General features: G+C 40.6%; 1 protein-coding gene across 3 annotated transcripts in view; it reads left to right on the forward strand.

The window, feature by feature from the left end:
- CILK1 (ciliogenesis associated kinase 1) overlaps window positions 1-21,020 on the forward strand; it is a 99,594-nt gene that overhangs the window by 49,310 nt on the left and 29,264 nt on the right. For all 3 annotated transcript variants that reach the window (XM_036766666.1, XM_036766667.1, XM_036766668.1), the window contains 3 exons: window positions 702-823; window positions 2,812-2,891; window positions 19,941-20,073. In XM_036766666.1, the coding sequence (XP_036622561.1) occupies window positions 702-823; window positions 2,812-2,891; window positions 19,941-20,073 (335 nt within the window). The remainder of the gene's footprint in view (window positions 1-701; window positions 824-2,811; window positions 2,892-19,940; window positions 20,074-21,020) is intronic.

Below are 21,020 nucleotides of genomic sequence, written 5' to 3' on the forward strand. Positions count from 1 at the left end.
CCTGAGCTCAAGTGATCCACTAGCCCAAGGCTGCCCAACCCTAGGTTATCTTAGGGCCGCATTAAAATAATACAATTATTCGAGGGCTGCACACAGAATAAAAAATACAGTACACTAATAGAAAGTGGGGGAATGTACATCATCAATATGGTAGGCGAAGGTGTGAAGCGCGAAAGCAAACACAAAACAACAAAGCGACAACACAACAATATAAAGGTAGGTGCATTCTGACTAGTGTGCATCATACAGATGGAACGCATCCCACAGATCGATTGAAAATTCCATGCAATATGGTCCATCTGTAATACTGCTTAAAAGCACCAAAGAAAATTAACATCAACGAGATTATTTATTAGTGATGGAATTAAAAAATCTAATATGCATTCCACGCAAATTGTTTTATTTTTTCGCTTGTGAGAATTAAAACCCACAGGTGGGCCGCATAAAATCGCACTGCAGCCATATTTTGGACAGCCCTGCACTAGCCTCAGTCTCCCTCCCCCAACTCCCCCCACCCCACTAATTTCCTTGTTTGTAAAATGGGGATAATATCTATTTTATCTACCTAAAAGGTTCAAATGAGATAATAGGTACTATGTGTAATCCTTAAAGCATCCTATAAATGTTAAATGTTATTAGTAAGTAGACAGTAAAAGACTTTATTTTTCTAACCAAAATCTTTCCTCTTCCTTTTTTTTCAGTCTTTAAAGAAGCTCAACCATGCAAATGTAGTGAAATTGAAAGAAGTCATCAGGGAAAATGATAATCTTTATTTTATCTTCGAATACATGAAGGAAAACCTTTATCAGCTAATGAAAGAAAGGTACAGTTTGGGGAATTTGTTTTAGAAAGGAATTTCTCACAAGTATGCTTTCCTTTTTCCTGCTTTTGCTGGGCTGTAATCAATCAATCAACATTTGTTAAACACCTCCTATTTGCCAGGTACTATGCTAAATGCTTTATAAAGACTATAAATCTCCTGCTTCTCTTTCCCCACTTTTAATAGCCAAGGTGCTTAGTCTGATGCTTTTGAAATTTCCTATCATTTGAAAGACTGAAGATGAGACCAAGATTATACAGGAAAAGACTCAAGATGACACAACAGAAGTCCACTTTAAAACCTTTAAATTGACTGTTCCTTGGTGGTTATTCAGAACATTCATCATCTAATCCATCTGAGTGTGTCATTATTCCCAAGAGAGTAGGCACAGGTTTATTACCTTAGAGACTGTATGCATTCAAAAGTACCCTCAAATTCTTTTCAATTTCTTTATGGTTATAATGCCTGGAGGACAGTAATAAGAAGTCTACCTGCTATGGTTGATGCTGATCTTACCTGACAGTAGTTCTTAAGGCCATCAAGGCCCTATTTTTTGTGTCAAGAATTCTTCGCCTATCCTTAGTGGTCAAAATTATCTCCTTCCATCCTCATATAATTTGTTTATGATATGGCCTTTTATGTTTAGATTGCCTGTCCATTTAGAGCTTATTATTTTATAAGGTAAGAGAGGCTTTTAGCTTAATTTCTCCCAGATTGTTTTCCAAAATTTTCTTGGCAGGTTTTGTTGAATAATAAGTCCTCATCCCAATAATTTGTGTCCTTGGGTTTAGTGAACACTATGTTCCTATGTTTCCATTGTTTATAAATCTTGTATACCTAATTTATTCCACTGATCAAATTTTCTATTTAAAAATTTTATTTAATTTATTCTAAACTTAAACCAAAAACCAATTTTCTTCTGAACTTTAAATACCCAATAAAATTAGTGTTTCTACATACAAAGTAGAATGTGAAGCCATTTCTATTATATATAGTGTGCTATTCCTTTTAAGAATGTAATAAATCCAGCATGTAAGTTTCAGAGCTGCCTGTGTTTTTTTTTCCTGGCCTTCTACTCTGAACATTTTTAAAAACATACTTTAATAACTTTCTTTTGTTTTTCTTTTATTTATATTTTCTTTTATCCTTTATATTTCTTTTATTCTTTTTTATTCTTCTATTTCTTTTAACTATTATCAAATTATTTTGATTATTACTGTTTTAATGTATAGTTTGAGATCTGGTTCTTTTAGATCCTCTTCTTTCCTGTCATTTTTCATTATTTCCCTTGAGATTCTTGATCTTTTGTTCCTCTAGATGGATTTTTAAAATAATTTTTTTCATTCTATAAAGTATCCTTTGGCAAAGTAGTTTCGATATTATCAGCATTTTTATTATCTTGGCATGGCCCAAATATAAGCAATTAACTTTTATCCAAATTACTTAAGTCTTCTTTTACTTCTATAAAAAGTTTTTTGTAGTTGTATTCATATAATGTTGGTAAGTAACCCAGATATTTTATACATTCTATATTGATTTTCAATGGAATTTCTTTTTCTATCTTTCTGTTGGATTTTATTAGTACTTAGGATTATTTTGTAGATTTATTTTGTATCATACTACTTTATTGAAGTTAATTGTCACTTAATTTTTAGCTGAGTCTCTAGAGTTCTGTAGATAAGCCATCATATTATCTGCATGAAGTGATACATTTCTGTGTTCTTTACCTATACTTATTCCTTCATTTTCTTATTCTTATCTTAGTGCTATATAGCTAGTATTTCTGGGTCTATACCAAATAATGGTGGCGACAGTGGATAACCTTGCTTTACCCCTGATAGTATTGGAAAGGCCTCTAGTGTTTCTCTACTATATAAGTGTTATCTCAGCTCTTTGCCTATTATTGTCATAAGAACTCAGGAACAGAGAATAGATTTTTATGTGTTAACCTAGATTTACAACTTGATTTTTTTTTTCTCTACCTAATACAGAAACAAGTTGTTTCCTGAGTCTGCTATTAGGAATATCATGTACCAGATACTACAGGGACTTGCATTCATCCACAAACATGGTAAGTCATTTAAGGTAATTATTCTTTTGATTCACAGTAAAGTGACATTACATGGTTTCATATGTATAAAGCATTGGTACTAGATGGCTAAGGCACCGTTGATAACACTTTTGAGTCTGTCACCTCCTTGATTCCTAGATTTCTCTCATTATTTGTCATGAACCTGTTTGCTTACATATCTTATGTTTATGGCCTCTAACATCACTGTTGTTTTTCTGCATCCAAGAATTATTACCAGTTGAAGGTTACGTGCTATGTTAATGAGGAAGCATAGACTTCCTGGTCCTTTAGGCTCATGTGTACTATTTAGAGCACTGAGTCTTCTGATTTTGTACATTAGAAATGTAATTCTTTTTGTCCTTCATTCTGAAGTCAAAATTTTCATTGATGTTCTTGTACCCCAAAATCACAAAATCTCAAGCATTAAAAGGGACCTTGTGGCTATCTCCCCCAATACCCAATGAAAGAAGAATCTTCTTTGCAACAAATTTAACAAATAGTCACCCAGAATTTGCTTGAAGTCCTCAATTGAGAGGGGACCCAGTTCCTCTAGGGGCAACCTATTTTCGTTATGGGCAGCTTTGCCTATTGGGAAGCTTTTCAAGCTTAGAATTGCCTCTTTGCAACTTCTACCCACCACTTGGCTCAGGGTTCTTGCCTAGAAGGCAGATTTTTATTACCCAACAAGGAGATCTGGTTGAAGTGTTTTGTAAATCTCAGATTTACAGTTCAACTCAGCATTGAATGGAAATACTTGCTGTAAGCAGCTTGGTAGTAGCAGCAGGGGGCATAGCCAGAGTAAAGCTAAAAAATAAAATTACCGATCTCATTCTTAATTGCCCCCTGTCTGCTCTTGCCTTAGGTAGTTAAAACCTTCCCTTAATTGCTGACTAAAGATGATAAAAATAGACATTATTTGCTTCCCTGCATTTAAAAAAAAACAAAACTCTTGCAATAATGTTATTAAAATATTAATTTCAAGAGCATGTTGTAATTTCTCTACAGAGAAAGCTTCTTCTTTTCATTAAACCTACTTGAGTCTCTACCTTCCCTCTTCTTTTCTCTCTTCCCTCTCTCCTTCCCTTCTCCTATCCCTCTCTTCCTCCTTCTTTCTTCTCCCTATCCCTCTTCCTTCTCTTTCTCTCTTTACTTCTTTTCTCATCCTCTCCCCTTATCCTTTCCCTCTCCCTCCCTTTCCGTATTTTTTCCCTCCCCTTCTCCTCTCCCACCTTTTCCCTCTCTTCCCTCCCCTTCTCCCTCTTTTCTTTCCTCCCCTTTTCCCTCCCCTTCTTCCCTCATCCTCTTCCTCCTCTCTTCCTTTTCCTCCCCTTCTTCCCCTCTTCCTCTCCGTTCAGCCTCTTCTTCTCTTTCCCTCCCTGTCTACTCTTTCTTCTCCTCCCCCCTTCCTTCTTGCTTTTTTCTTAAATACATTTTGTTGATGCTCTTTGTCTTTACATTCCAGCTATTTCAAATTCTCCCTCTAGAACAAAACTTTTCTTGTGACAAACAAAAATAAATGGGGAAAAAAAACAGCTGATACAATCGACTGCATCTGATACCATGTGTAATGCCTTAGTACTGCAGACATTGTGGATTGTAGTACTTCATGTCCAACTCTTTGTGACCCTATTTGGGTTTTCTTGGCAAAGATACTGGAATGGTTTGTCATTTCCTTCTCCAGCTCATTTTACAGATGAAGAAACTGAGGCAGAGTTAAATGACTTGCCCAGGGTCACCCAGCTAAGTGTCTGAGGCCAGATTTGAAGTCAGGAAGATGAGCCTTCCAGACTCCAGGTCCAGCACTCAATCCACTGCGCCACCTAGTGGCTCAAGTTGGGAAATATATTTCATTATTTGTTCTACAGGACCTTCACTGTGCATGTTATTTGCTTGGTTCTGATTATTTTCATTCCACATTGGTTCACATGAATCTCCCCGCACATTTCTCTGAATTCTTATTCATCATTTCTTACTGCATAGTAACAATCCTTCACGTCAATCAAGAAGCATTTATCTAGTACATATAATATTCTAGGTTCTGGTGATACAAAGCCAACTGTCTCTGTTCTCAAGGAACTTTTATTCTGTCTGATAAATATACACATACACATATAGACAAATGCAAGGCAATTTCGTGGGAGGTGGCACTGGTAGCTCAGGGCATCAGCAAAAGTCTCAGGTAGGAAGTGGTACTTGACCTAAGCTTCGAAAAAAGCTAGAGATTCTGAGGTGGAGGAGAGGAAGAAAGCATGTCGGTATCCTCTAATATTTTAACTTCATTGTTCAGCTAATGAGCATCCACCTTTCTCTGTATCCTTTGCTGTCTTTAGGTAATAGAGGGTGTCAGGTATAAAACAAACAGGAAGTTATCCATCCAGTTCCTAGTACACAGATGTCTCTCTGATCAGATAATTTTTTAGCCTTGTCTGCAAAGAAAGGACTTAAACTGTGCTGGTGGATAGAATGCTGTGTGTGCTTGGAGACAGGGCATCCCAAATTTGAGTCCTGCCTCTGAAACTAGCTAGCTTTGTGACCCTGGACCAGTCATTTAGCCTTAGTACAATTTTTGTCAACTCCCAACAACTTATTTACTAAGATACAAGATTGTTCACAATCTGCTTGGTGGAGGGAGTTCCGCACATTGGTAGTTCCCTACCCTGATAAACTGACAGGTGGTTCATGTCTTTGTGTATTAGCAAAGATCACAAGGAAAAGCAATCTGCCAAAAAAAATTTTTAAAGATTGTGATTACGTGAGAATTCAAAGTGTTTTTTTAAGTTTTCTTTTTGCCTTTTGTTTTTGCATTGTAGCTACTTCCTCATTTCAAAAGTGCCCCCCCCCCCCACTTCTTCCCATCTCCACTGAGCCCTCTCTGGAAATGAAGAAAAATTGTTAAGCAGAGCCACTCCCCACAATACCTCTGACGATATTCCATACCCATAGTCCTCCATCTCGTCCCCCAAAAAGAGGGTGCTGCATGTCTTCACTTCTTCTCTGGAGACAAAATTGGTCAATATAGTTAAACATTGTTTTGTTATTTTAATTTATATTATTGTATCATCATGGGACTTTTTTCCCTCTTCCCTGCTAATTTCACTCTGAGTCAGTTGATACAATAATAATAATAATAATAGCCAGCATTTATATAACTCCTACTGTGTGCCAGGCACTGTACTAAATGCTTTACCAATATTAACTCATTTGGTTAATGGTAGGTAGGTACTTTTAATATCGCCGTTTTACAGTTGAGGAAACTGAGGCAAACAGAAATTAAGTGGCTTGCCCGACATTGCACAGCTAGTAAGTGTCTGAGGCTGGATTTGAACTTAGGTCTTCCTGACTCCAGACCCAACGCTCAAGCAGCCTGTCTTCCCGTATTTCTCTGAATCCCTCTTACAGTGGAGTAGCATCACAGGATTGAATTGTGTTATTTTAAAAATAAAGGGAGGGAAAGAAAGTCAATTCTAATAGTACAGGACTTTTGCAGTTATTCCTTTGAATGAGTGCATCCCTTGGATTGAGCACGAGGTGGGCAACAAAACTTTGCTATTCTGCCATCCAGTCTGGACGCACAGGCAATTGACGGCAGTGTGGAGTTACTGCATCGAGTTTGTGTGGATCTTGCAAAGCGCATCAACCTTTGCACCACAAATGATGGAAATCATATCGAAGATGTTATTTATTAATATTCCAGTAATGTTGCTGAAAATTTCATTCATTTCATTTCTTGAAAACATGCACTTTCGCCTGTGTGTCCAGACTTTAGGAATGCCCTGACCGTTGCTGCGTTCTTATTGGTGCATGCGTGTCTCCACAGCAAATGTGATTCTGCAGTGTCTTCCTCATCATACCTATAGACAATCTATTCATTCTGCTTAAAGTGGTAGTGCAAACGAGGGGGACAGGTTTCCCGGCCTTCCCAGCATTCCCGATCTGCTCCAAGACCCCTGCACATTCCCTTTGGAGTCTCTGGGCCCTCTCTTGGGAGAAGTAGGTATGCGATTGTGTGACCAAACCCAAGTTGGTGTAGATGTCTGTGGATTGGGAAATGGCTCAACCAATCGTGGTATGTGAATTTAGTAGAATGTTCCTGTGCTATGAGAAATGACGAATATGATGGATGCAGGAGAAGCCTGCGGAGTCTCAGATGACCTGATGCTGAATGAAATAGGCAGAATCAGGAGAACAACAAAAACACAGTGCTACGGTGATGTAAATTAAAAAAATAATGGCAATAAAACAGAATGCTACAAATTATAATGACCAAGCTTGGCCCCAAAGAAGAGATGTGGGCAGATATCCCCTCTCCTGTTGTTTTCAGAGATTGGGAACCATGAGTATGAAACTATGCATATGAAATCAGACCTTTTTTGATGTATTAATTATTTTTTCTTCCTCTTTTTTTCCTTCATTATAAAGGATGCTCTCTGGGAGGGAATGAGAGGAAGGATACGGTGGGAAGTAGAGATGAAGTAAAAATAAAAGATATCAGTAACCATTTTTTTAAAAAGAAGATTTTACACACATATACACACATAAAAGTAGGTGGACCTAATATGATTACTACAGAGACAATTGGATATAAATTTTACTTGTCATGACACTCGGATAAGCTCTTTATCAGGAAAGAGGCAGGAACTAAGACTTCGGCTCACAGATTTCTAGCTGGATTTCTACCTTAGGGGCTATGTAGTCCAACCTTATTTTACAAATGAGAAAACTGAGGCCCAAAGAGGTGAAGTGACTTGCCCATAGGTAGTAAGTAGCAGACTTTAAGTATAGTGTTCTTTCCACTGTTCCACTCTGCTGTAAATAGAAGAAAACAAAAACTGGTAGGCACAGGAAAACCAATTGTTAGAGAAAAAAAATACTCATGAGGGCGAAACTACATGCACACGTCAGGTTTTTTTTTTTTTGGCTGCTCCTCAATCAACGGACACCACTTTGTTTCCCAGGATGCTTTTTCCTTTGTTGTTGTTTGTTTCCTTTGTCACACAAGTGGCAAACACTAATGGACACAGGTAGGAATGAGATGCCCCTAATTGGATTCCTGTTTGGGTTTAGGATTTCATTGCTAATTGTTGCCAAGTATCAGCAGAAATGCTCTTAACCAAGGCAGACATGATCTTGGAGGAACTTTGTGCAATATGTATAGGGAGTTTGTGTAAGCCCCAGGGCACTCAGTTATGGGAGGTCTGGACCCTCACCAAGGACTTTGATTTGGGGGGCTGCTATGGATTCTAAAGAAGGTATTAATAAAATGGTGATAACAACTATTATTTATATAGCATTATCAAGTTTGCATTTGTAGCCACTGCAAATTGCAGCATTTGATCCTTACAACAGCCCTGGTAGGGGAAAACCATTTTGGTGTTGTTCATTCGTTTTCCGTCATATTCCATTTGAGGTTTCCTTGGCAGAGATATTGAAGCGGTTTGCCATTTGTCTGTCCAACTCATTTTACAGAAGAGAAAACCAAGGCAAACAGGGTGAAGTGACTTGCCCAGGGTCGCACAACTAGTAAGTATCTGAGGCCAGATTTGAACTCAGGAAAATGAGTCTTTCTGATTCCAGACCCAGCTATCCACTGTACCACCTAGCTGCCCAGTACCATTTTTACAGATGAGGAAGGCAATGGTATGAGAGAGTAAATATGTAAGGCAGAATTTGAATTCAGGTCTCTCCTGACTCCAAGTTGCCTGCTCTTGCCTGCTGCACCAACTAAGTGCCTCTAAATGAACTTGCATGTTGTTGTGGGCTCTTTGGAGGGATGTAAGATACTGGGAAAAGTCTTGAGGAAGGAGGACAATTTGCTGTTTCACCGAATGAACTGCCTAAGACCTCGTTAATTCCCTGGGATGGTACCCAGAATTGGGGTCACAGGCCATTGTGGCCAAAGGCACCCTGCGGTTATTTGCAGTGGCTACAAATTTAACCAGAGGGAGAATGTAGTGGGTGGTGCCAGTGGCATTGTTTTGGGTCCAGGTGTGAAATTCCCTATACAGAATGTAAAAAGGTCAATTTGCCCTCGTGTCTCATTGGTGAGAACTTGCCTAGCACCAATGATGTCCTTGATCAGGTGTGGATTCCTTGCTCATTGATACTACATTAGGGTGATTGATCTGCACCCAGTTCATGCTTCTAGGCTACATGCTTGGACTTGACATTTTAAAAAGGAGAGAAGAGACAAAGGGACCCAAAGAACCACATCTGAGAAATCAGACAGAGAAGAGCCAGTTGGACCCACCTGGACTTCGTTCTCTGACCAGAGAGAAACCCATGCAGACCTGCATTGTCTAGAAGGAACCGTGTGTGTTGATGAACAAGTGGCAGCTGAAAAGTTCCGTTTGATTCCTGGACTTGGGAGGATCTAGGGGCCAAGGAACAGCTAGAGATAAAGCCTGTATACAGAAGAACAAACCCACCTCTTGCTCTTCACTGATACATGGACTCTGAAGGTCTGGGCAAGGTGCCCCAAGCCTCTAGAAACCTTAAGTGTTTTCCCACTTGTAAGGCGGTCCTATTCCTTTTTTTATTTGTTTCTCTTTTTTAAATAGTATTTTATTTTTTCCAATTACATGTAAAGATAGTTTTCAACATTCATTTTTATAAGATTTTGAGTTACAAATTTTTCTTTCTCCCCCTTCCCCAGGAGGGCAAGCAATCTGATATAGGTTATACACATGGAATCATGTTAGACATATTTCCACATTAGTCATATTATGAAAGAAGAAACAGAACAAAAAGAAAAAAAACATGAAAAAAAACACAAAAAAGTTTAAAATAGTATGCTTCTATCTGCATTCAGACTCCATAGTTCTTTCTCTGGATGTGGATAGCGTTTTCCATCATCAGTCTTTTGAAATTATCTTGGATCATTGTATTGCTGAGAAGAGTTAAGTCTCCCATAGCTGATCATCACACAATGCTGCTGTTACTGTGTACAATGTTCAAGGAGGTCCTGTTCCTAAGATAAATGTACTATAGATTTAGAAATCTCTCCCTGGGAGGTGGAGGCCTGAGAGAGGGGAGGAGAGTTGTCTCGATTGTTTTAGGGCCTAGGTGTCAACATTTTATATTTTTAACTTTTGGTTAGGCTAAATAAATCCTCTCCTGTATTAGCCTGACTGCTTTCGTGAGTTATTAGGATCTTTTTGTAGCAAATAGCTAAGTATTACATTCTGAGAGGAAACTCTGGGCAGGAGCAAAGGAAGCCAAATACTGATTTTCCCAAGGGAAACTAACTGTAGTGGTATGTTGCAAGGAGATACTTAATGATTAAGCACCCAAGATGGAACCTAGTTCTGACTTGTGTGAAAAAGTTTTTTCTGGCCATAGGTTACTTGTTGAAAACCCATTCCTGACCTAGCATCTCTGTGAAAGATGGGGAATGGGTGCATTTGGAGCTTCTATGAGGTGTTTTGAGGGTTTAGAAGAAGAAGATTAAGGAATGGGAAGACATGAACAAGGTATAAAAGCTCATTTCAGGGAGTTTGAAAAGGAAAGCCAGTTGATAGAGAAGAAAGGGCATTAGATTTGGATTCAGAAGACAAGGGCTAACATTGTCAGCTCTGCCACTGAGTGCCTGGGTGACCTCATCATATAACCTCTCCAGACCTTGGTTTTCTTATCCTTAAAATGAAAGAATTGGACTAGATGTCTTCCAAGGTCCTTTCCAGCTCCAAATATTTAGACCAAAAACATCAACCAGTAGTAGTGTCTACAAGGAGTTTCTTAAGGTAATGGATGGTTGGTGGGAATGTCTACATTCATTTCAATCCATTATTCTTTTGTAAGTTTTACTAATGACTTTTGTTTTTTGAGCAACAATCATTTCCAAATATGCTTCTCCCACTAACCATTGAACCTTCCTTTATCACAAAGCAAAACAGTTCAGCAAAACCTACTGACAAAAGTGACATCGACACTGAGCGACAACATGCAAAATATGTCACATCTTTAGAAAGGCAATGCTGTGATAACGACAACAGTAATGACGCTGATGATGATGATGGTAGCATGTATTTAGTGCTGACTATGTGCCAGGCACTGATAGGCGCTTTCCAAATATTATCTCATTTGATCCTCACTATAACCCTGGGAGGTCAGTACCGTTATTATTATCCTCATTTTACAGATGAAGAAACTGAGGCAAAGAAAGGTTAAGTGTGCCCAGGGTCACATAACTAGTAAATGTTTGAAACCAGATTTTAACTAAGGCCTCCCTGACTACAAGCCCGACACTGATGTCCAGCCTGGAGTCAGGAAGACTCGCTTTCTGTGGGCCTCGGACACTTACCACCTGTGTGACCTTAGGAAAGTCACTTACCCCTCTTTACCCCAGTTTCCTCCTCTGTAAAATGAGCTAGAGAAGGAAATGGCAAACCCCAAATGGGGTCACGCAGAGCTGGACACGACTGAACCACAACAGAAATCATTAAATCACAGACTTGGAGCTGAAGAGACCTTAGAAGTCATTTAATCCAGTGCTCTCATTCTATAGATGAGTAAGCCGAGACCCGGAGATCTGAAATAGCTTAGGGTGCATAGGATCATGGACGTAGATCTGGAAGAAACCTCAAAGGCCATCTAATTCAGACACCTTATTTTTATAACTGAGGAAATTGAGATCTACACAAGTTAAATGATTTGCCCAGGGTCCCATAGCTAACAAGTATCAGAAGTGGGATTTGAAACCTTGGTCCTGTTACTGCATTTCTAGTCCGCTGTTCACTCCACTATACCATCAAAGATCATATTGGAGAGTCTAGATTCGAACTCAGGTCTGCCTCTAAATCCAGCCCTCTTTTTGTTTTTGTTTTGAGGAGGTGAGGCATAGCAGTTGGGGTTAAGTGACTTGCCCAAGGTCACACAGCTAGTAAGTGTCAAGTGTCTGAGGCCGTCAGGTCTTCCTTACTCCAGGGCCAGTGCTCTATTCACTGAGCCACCTAGCTGCCCCAATCCAGCCCTCTTTTCACCACTCCATACTCCCTTCCTAGGATATATGCAACTCCATAATAATTCCTCTTAGCCCTTATTGCTGTGTTGAAACTTGGTGGAAAAATCAAGAGCAGAACGGCTGACGGAGTCATGCTCTCCTGGGTCTCATGCTTCCTTGTGTGAGAAAGTGCACCCTGCCTCTGGTGAATAGACCCCTTTGGGAGAGCAGAGCCGTTCTACAGCCCAGTTGCCATAGCTGTAAGTTCATGTCACTGATGTGTTTTTTCCCCCACTGGCAATGAAAACACAGCCTTACTTTAAGGGCACTGAAAAATGTCAGAGCGCGTGTCTGTTGCTGGCATTAACTATGTAAATTGTACCACACATGGCCACAAGGGGCCTGCCGAAGGTACTCGTGAAAGCTTTACACGATTTAAGGGTTACTGTTTTTTTGTACTCTGTTGGAAGTAAGCTGCTAGCCAGCCCTGACTTGTTGGATGACCTTGAGGAAGATGTGTGGAGAGGCAATGGAATCACACGATTTGGATTTAGATCCTGGCTCTGCCAGTGAGTACCCTTGTGACCTTGGCGCAAATCACTTAACTCTTTGGACCTCGGCTTCCTCCACCTGTAAAATGGGAGGGTTGGATTGTTGTTCAGTCATTTTCAGTCATGTCTGAGTCTTTGTGACCCCATTTGGCTTTTTCTTGGCAGAGATACTGGAGTGGTTTCCCATTTCCTCCTCCAGCTCATTTTACAGATGAGGAAACTGAGGCAAACAGGATTAAGTCACTTGCTCAGGGTCACACAGCTAGTAAGTGTTTGAGGCCAGATTTGAACTCAGGAAGATGAGTCTTTCTGATTAGGTGATCTTTAAGGCTTTCAATCTGTCCTCTCTCTCTAAGTCTTCTCTGTGCTTTAGTTCCTTCCCAGGTAAGGTGGGAATAGTATCTGCATCCTTCTTTCCTCTCAATGGTGTTGTGTGTGTGAATTGAGTAATATAGCTGTAGCAATGCATCTCCATAATAAGGGGAGGGGAGCGAGGTGTGCTCTGTAAATAGAAATACCAACGTCTCCTTCCCATATGCCCTGCAGTAGACATCTTTTCCTACCAGCATCACCTACCTAATGTGACATTGGTGGTGGGGGAAAGCCTACTCTGTCAGCTGGCATTTTGCTTACCCGGTCATACATAGAATAACTACATGTATTAACTTCCCGCCAGGATGATAGGGCACATTCTTCTATTCTTCGGCATCTTGAAACAAAAACCAATGTCAGTCAGCATTTTCCAGATGACAGGCACTTTTCAGAGCAGGAAGACTCTTCCACTTTGTGGTTGAGTCGTAGCTGATAGTGAGCGATGAGGGTGGCTTTCCTGAATCTGATGCTCCCAAGATGGAAGCAGGTGTATGATTTTGGTGATGGCCTTTGAATGAGAGGCAGCACGGTGCAGAGGGTGTTCCAGAAGGACTGGCAGTTTTGGGGTGAGCCCTTTTCAGGGCTCCTCATCTACCTTTGATGCCCACCTGGCATTCAACTCTCACCTGTGGCTCCAAGAAGCTATAGCATGCAATGACTGAACAAAAACAAGACTCTGGGCGAATAACTTAACTTCCTAGTTGTTTATTCATTTTCAGTCGTGTCAGTCTCTTCATAACCCCATTTAGGCGTTTGGTTTTTTTTTGGCAAAGATATTGGAGTTACTTGCCATTTCCTTCTCTAGATCGTTTTATAGATCAGGGGACTGAGGCAAACAGGGTTGAGTGACTTGCCCAGGGTCACACAGCTGGTAAGTGTCTGAGGCCAGATTTGAACTCAAGAAGAAGAATCTTCCTGACTTCAGGCCTTTCACTCTATCCATCATGCCACCTACCTGCCCCTAACCTCTTAAGGGTCTTAAGGAACTTTATTCATTTTGACACCTGGCCTCCTTATTTTATAGATTTTATAACTGAAGATTGAAGAGGGGTTACGTCACTTACCCAAAGATCACAAAACACATTAGTGGCAAAACAGAAACAAGATCCTAGTTTTAGTGATTATGAGTGGGGTCATGTGGCCATGTCCTTTCTTGTAGCACCTCTGGTACGAGGGCTTGCCGAGCCCTTTCCAGGGCTGCTCATCCACCTTTGGGCGTGCACGTTTCACCCGACTCTCACCTGAGGCTCCAAGAAGCTGTGGCACGTGCAGTGGCCACGCCCGGGTAAAGCCACTTCAGCAGGTGGGCTAAACCAGGTTGAGGGTAACTGACAGGCCTCAGACCTTGTGGTGAGTTAGGGGGATGTCTCCTCCAAGCATGCACCTGGATATGTCCTCTGGTAGAATGGGCAGATGAGAACAGTTTGTTCTAACGGCCATGAAGGCAGCTGAAGCAGGAGCTGTGGAGTGCTTGGAGTCTGGTCAGCCATTGAAGATGCCAAGGTCATCCACTGCATCCTGAGCCAGTGCCAGTAGCCTTGACTTTTGTCTTGCCACTGGACTTGGATGACTCTGGAAGAGAGCGAGACTTTGTGCAATTCTGCCATACTTGAATCCAATTCACGTACGAGTCACCACCCCATGATGTCATTGGTTCTCTTTGAAAACAAAGGACAAAGGACAACAGCATGGTGTAGTAGAGAGCCCTAGATTTCACATCAGGTACCTCAAACCTGCCCCAGACATTCACTAGCTGGTCAAGCTATTTAATATTTTTGTGCCTTGGCTTTCCTGTCTGCCAAGTGAGGGGACTGATGAATTTGATGGCCCATCCCTAAGATCCCTTACAGCTGTAGATCTATGATCCATAATGCAAAGTCATCATTGGGAAAGGAAACCAAAGAGTGCATCGTCCCATCTGCGTTGCACTTAAGGTCATTAACACGTGAACAATTTGGCAATTCTGCCCTATGGAGAGTGGAACCAAGGGGGAGATCTTGGACGTGGTTGCTGCTCTTTGAAATTTATAAGCATGGGGGTGGACAAAAGCACATACACTGTTGTGTAATAGAAAGAACATTGGACAGAAGCCCAGATTTCTAGAGTGTTCTAATTTTTCTACTTACTCACTGTGACTTCAGGTTAGTCACTTGGTGTCTCTGGGCCTTGGCTTCTTCATCAATAAAGTGGATATATAGTCCTTAGCTCTACCTATATCCTTGGTTTGCTGGAAAGAGTAAGTAGGGTAGTGCATACAAAAATGCTTTGTGAACTGTAAAGCTCTGTGCAAATATATTTATCTCTAGTAGTAGCAGTAGTCACCACCATTATTATCACATGGATTGTTACTGTTGGAAGGGGCTCTAAGGGGCTTTAAGGGGCTTTCATGTACTTTAGGGAAAAGAAGCTGGGGTCCACAGAGGGAAAATGACTTGCCTCAGGTCCCACACACAAAGATAGTGACAAAGCAAAGACTAGAACCCAGGGCTTCTGAATCCTACACATTTCCTTTTGCCTATCAATGATAATGCTTTCCTATAATTATCATTACTATCACCATCATCATTTTTATTAAACCATACTTGTTATTTTATTAGTACAGTCATCCCTTCCACATCAGAGGGGTTAGGGTCATGGCACCCCTGCAATCTGGAAAATCTATGTAAAATTTTTTGGCCCTCCCTTCATACCAGAGAAGAAATATGAATTTTTTTCTTTTTCTTTTGTGGAACGTACCTTGTTGTAAAATTTGGGTTAGGCTCTGTGTTGTCTGCTGGCCTTCACATGTGACACAGCTTCTGCAAAACTCCCCCCAAATTCCCATTTAACTTCTTATGCCAACCCACAATATATTGAAACCTCAGTGGGGAAAGTCACAATGTAGAAGGGATAACTGTATAAGGAATTCCTAGTGAGATTAGCACTCCTTTACAATTTACAATCTTTTTTTTTTTGGAGGAGGGAAGGCAGGGCAGTTGGGGTTAAGTGACTTGCCCAAGGTCATACAGCTAATAAGTGTGTCAAGTGTCTGGGGCTGGATTTGAACTCAGGTCCTCCTGACTCCAGGGCCAGTGCTCTATTCACTGTGCCATCTAGCTGCCTGTACAGCTTACAGTCTTAAAGAGTTAGTTACCTGGGCCACAGAGAGATTAAATTTCTAGTCCGGGGTCATGTAGCAGGTGTCAGAGGCTTGACTGGAACCTGATGCCAAAGTTGGATATTTATCCATTTCATCACAATGACTCCTTATCATTATTATTGCTAACTACTGGCCTTTAGGAATTTGTATAACATTGAGACCAAATATATAGCCAACATATGTCTTTCAGCCCGTAAGTCTAATGTACATCAATCACTTTTATGATGTTCTTTAATTTTTGCTTTTTTTCTACCCTAATGCATGATTGACCTGAAGTGAATTCTAAGGAGGAAAAACTTGTTTACACAGGAATTTGTGAGAACCCAGAGTCTTCATTCTAGCAAACAGAATCCCATTTTGGAGTAGGATTGGAGGATGGTCTCAAATGAAGCGGAGGAGAGGTCTTGACAAAAGGGAGATGGGTAGCGTTGGATAATTCAGGATGCTGATCTACAGTGAGATTCTATGTTCTATGGCAGGAGTGCTGGTTAATTTGATGCAGGTCATCTAGCTGGGACTAGATTGGCATCAATAGTGAGGAGAATAACTTAGATGTCAGGTACCACAAGGGGTCAGTCAGAGGCTGAAAGCAAGAGAAATGACATGATAGTCTTGACCTAACCAGAGAGAAAAAGATAGCAATCATCAGAGCCTCAGCCCAATTTTAGCTTAGGGAATTAAAAGATAAAAATTTTTAATTTAACCATATTATACGTATGACTCAATATTCTCTGTCATCTTAAACAGTTCATCTTAATGTGTTTTTGTCCTTGTTATTAAGTAATTATTCCCTAATTTGCATAACTCCCTTATGGTTTTTTTCCCCAATGTGTTTTTACATATGTTGTCTCATTTAATCATTTCCCACCCCCTCTCCTGCAAATAAAAATCAACCTTGTGCTATAGTTTGGCACAGAGGTTGATTCTTTGATTGAGGTGGGACAGCTAATAAGTGGTGGGCTTGGCTTAGAACCTACCCAGGCCTAGTAGCGAAGTCTAGAACTTTGGAATCTCAGTTCCATGCATTTTCCACTGTCTCGCTTTACCTGTTAAATAAGGATGTCTATAATTTCCTTTTCACAGTGTCAGTCAGTAGACATTTATTAAGCTCCTATGATGTACGAGGCAATATGCTAAGACACAATAGTGTTTAAAGACTCAACAAGAAAACATCTTTGAGTTCCTAAACCTCCTCTCCAAGATTACCTTCTTTTTATTATTTTTTTATTATTGCTTTGTATATTACAATGTAAGCTGGATAGGGACTGTTTGGCTTTGTCTTTGTAAACGCAGCGCCTGGTACACAGTAGGTGCTTAATAAATGATTCTCGATTGAATGCTTGTCTAAAAAGAGGCAGAAATGGTGTGACCACAGCATTATAATAATAGTTCACATTTATATGGAGCATTAAAAGTTTGCCAAGTACTTTACATGTTATCCCATTTGGCCCCCACAACGATTCTTCAGAATAAATTCTTCCCGCTTTACGGATGAGGAAACTAAAGCTGACAGCGGTTAAGTGGCTTGTCTTGGGTTACACCGCTGATAAGTCCCTGAGTTGTAATTGTAAACTCAGACTCTCCTGATGCCTCGTCCGGCAGTCCCTCCACCGGTTCATCCTGCTTTTCAGTGTGGTTCATAATAGAGGAGTGAAGGCCTATGGGAGTTCCCTCAGAAGTAGAAACAATCGAGAATTGTTCCCGGACTTCTCATAATTTTACACATTCTTCAGCTAATTCCAAGAGAGGAGCGGACAATTGGGCCTTCACGGACATCGCATGGAACAGAGGGTCTAAGGACAATTATCCTAATTGTTAGAACATATGTCTCTCATATCTCTGGTAGGCGTTGATAACCTTCATTTAGTTATGTTGGTAACGAACCAGCCACATTTTCGTACAGAGGCTGTTTCATCTCTATCAGAGTTATTTTTCTTGGCAATGTATAAAAGGCCATTCGTAAATATTACCCAAACCGTTACTGTCTGAATTTGGTCAGTGTCGCAGACGAAGGCCTACCCCTCCAGAGTGTCAGTAAAAGAAATCACCAAGGGAAGGAGTTGAGAACAGAACCCTGGGGAATGCTTGCACTTCAAGGACAGGAGAAGGAAGAGGTCTAATTATGAAGAGACAAAGAAAGAGTATGCAGAGAGTTGAAGCGGCCACAGTAGTGTGGTGTCATGGAGGACGCAGGAGAGAATATCAAGCAGAAGAAGCGATCATCTAAGTTTTCTAGAAAAGCCAGAGAGGATGAGAAGTAATAAAAGACTTTTGGGTTTAGACACCTCAACCTGACTGGTGACTTGTGAGGAAATAGCTCCAGTAGAACGTAAGGAGCGGATAGCGGGCAGCTAGGTGGCACGGTGGATAAAGTGCTGGGCCCGAAGTCAGGAAGATCTTCCTGAGTTCAAATCCAGCCTCAGACACGTACAAGCTGTATGACCCTATGCCAGTCACTTAACCTTGTTTGCCTCAATTTCCCCATCTGTAAAATGAGCTGGAGGAGGAAATGGCAAACTACTTCAGCATCTTTGCCAGGAAAAACCCAAATCGGGGTCACAAAGAATCGGACATCTCTGAAAAAAGACAGAATAACAACAACAAAGGAGTGGATAAAAGATTGAAGGGATAAAGGAGTGACTGGCTGGTAAGGAAGTATAGTTTGGAAGTATAGGTGGCTCACTATTGGGCAAGAAATAGGAATAAGCATTTATTAAATACCTACTATGTGCCAGGCACTATGCCAAGTACTTTACAAATATTATTTCATTGGATGCTCACAACAACTCTGGGTGCTATTAGTATCCCCATTTTATAGATGGGGAAACTGAGGCAGAGAAGGTAAGTGACTTGCCCAGATTCATACAGCTACTAAGTGTCTTAGGCCAAATTTGAATTTAGGTCTCCTGACTCTAGGCTTAATACTCTCTGCTACCTGACTGCCTCTATTAGAGATTGTTAGAGAGGCAACAAAATACTAGACTCATGGTGAAACACAGCTTGGAGAAGTGGACAGAACTCTAGACTTAGAATCTGGAGAACCTCACTCCGAATCCTCCTTCAGACACTCGCTAGCTGTGTGGTCCTGGGCAGGCCACTTAACCTCTCTGTCTGCCTCAGTTTCCACATCTGTGAGATGGGAGTAGAAATAGCACTGCTTCCTTACAAGATTGTTGTTAGGATCACAGGCTTTGCAAACCTGAAAGCACTATGCAGATGTAAGCTATTATTACGAGAGATGAAACTGAGGCCCAGAAAGGTCCTGTCTCAGGCCACCCAGGCAGAGCTGGGATTCTTTCAATCAAAGGAAATTAAAAATGTGAAACATTATGTGACTTATAGAAGTACATGCCAGAGTGTGCCAAAAGCATTACAGAGTAGGCCACGTCCTTAAATCCTCTCCTTTCTTTAAGGACTGGCTAAGCTGTAGCCAGGAGAGAACAGGTGTGCTATATTCAGTTCTGGTCTGTCTGCTAGGGGAGTGACCCATCAGCTTCCTGTAAGCAGACAGCTTCCTCATGAGATGGTTTAAATCTCAAATTCCTGCCTGATTTGACTTGAAGAGGATGGGCACAACCTATTCCTTCAGCCTAAGGCTGTGTGTAGATATCCAAAACAGGTGTTTTTCTGCCTTGCACACAAAAGATAAGGACAAAACTTGGATGAGTTCGGTTTTTTAATTCGTTAAGGGAAAATGAATGAAGTGTCTTCTTGCAGAATTCTAAAGAATACCCCACTGTCAGTGGGGTAATGCATATAATGTTTAATGACATCCTAGATTCATAATGAAGTATATAATGAAGCTTATGATTACTGTTAAGCTTATGCTTGAAACTGCAGTAAGGCTTTGGGGACACACTTGCATGTATATATGTATGATGAATGTTCGTGAATATATGTGCATGTGTACAATGTGTACATATACACGTGTGGATTCACATAGCGTGTGCATACACACATGAATATACATGTACACATAATACAGAAATTGCACAGAGATGAAATACTAACATAAATTGCATGTGTATTATATTTTATTCTTCTTACAGGTTTCTTCCATAGAGACTTAAAACCTGAAAACCTCCTTTGCATGGGACCAGAGCTTGTGAAAATAGCTGACTTTGGATTAGCCAGAGAAATCCGATCGAGACCACCATATACAGACTATGTGTCTACAAGATGGTGAATACTGTTTGTTCTCTCTCAAATACGTATATTTCTTTCAATGAAGAACCATCGCTGTAAGGATAACATTAAAGTTATGCTCCAGTCACATTACCGTTTTATTAAGAGAAATACTTCAAATAGACATTATTACATTCTGCAGAATACATAGTTCATGTTGTACATTTTCTGTGAAGGGCATTTTTTTCCTGATTTACCTATATGCTTAAAGAATAGTTTTTAGACTAAAGCATTTTTGCCTGAAGGCACTTGAGTTGCAGAGATATTTGTCTAGAGTGATTATGCCACCAATCATATGTTTTGCAGACCTGTCTGAAATAAATGCACTCATCGCTCAAGGTATCAATGTAACAGACCCAGAACTTCCCCAAGACTCTAGGCTCACATCTAAGTTTTATGAGTCCTGAAGATCAGCTTCTCTTTTTGGCTCATTATACTCACTTAGAATTACTCATAACTGGGGCAGCTAGGTGGCACAGTGAGTGGAGCACCGGCCCTGGAGTCAGGAGGACCTGAGTTCAGATCTGGCCTCAGATACTTGACACACTTACTAGCTGTGTGACCTTGGGCAAGTCACTTAACCCCAACTGCCCTACCTTCCCCCCTCCAAAAAAAAAAAAAAAGAATTACTCATAACCCATACAAGCACTCAGCATAGCAAACATATGTAGGGTATGGGACTGCCTTTTTTATACTATGGAAAATTCAGAAGATGCAAAGGGCTCACAGGATCTTGTAAACAGATATAAAGACTTGTATAGCAGTGAAGTAGCCCGTAAGCTAACCTGGAAAAAAACTGACCATGAAATTTCTGTTGAAGCAATTCTTTGACATTCTAGTGAGTCTCAATTTCCCACGGGGCCCTACGCAGTTCCCCAAAGACTTATGAGTCCTAATGTTTTATACAAAACCTTGTAAGAAAAATCTCTTTCCTTAGTATTGGT

Source organism: Trichosurus vulpecula, chromosome 7 (genome assembly GCF_011100635.1).
Source record: "Trichosurus vulpecula isolate mTriVul1 chromosome 7, mTriVul1.pri, whole genome shotgun sequence".
In the NCBI taxonomy this organism is placed as follows: Eukaryota; Metazoa; Chordata; class Mammalia; order Diprotodontia; family Phalangeridae; genus Trichosurus; species Trichosurus vulpecula.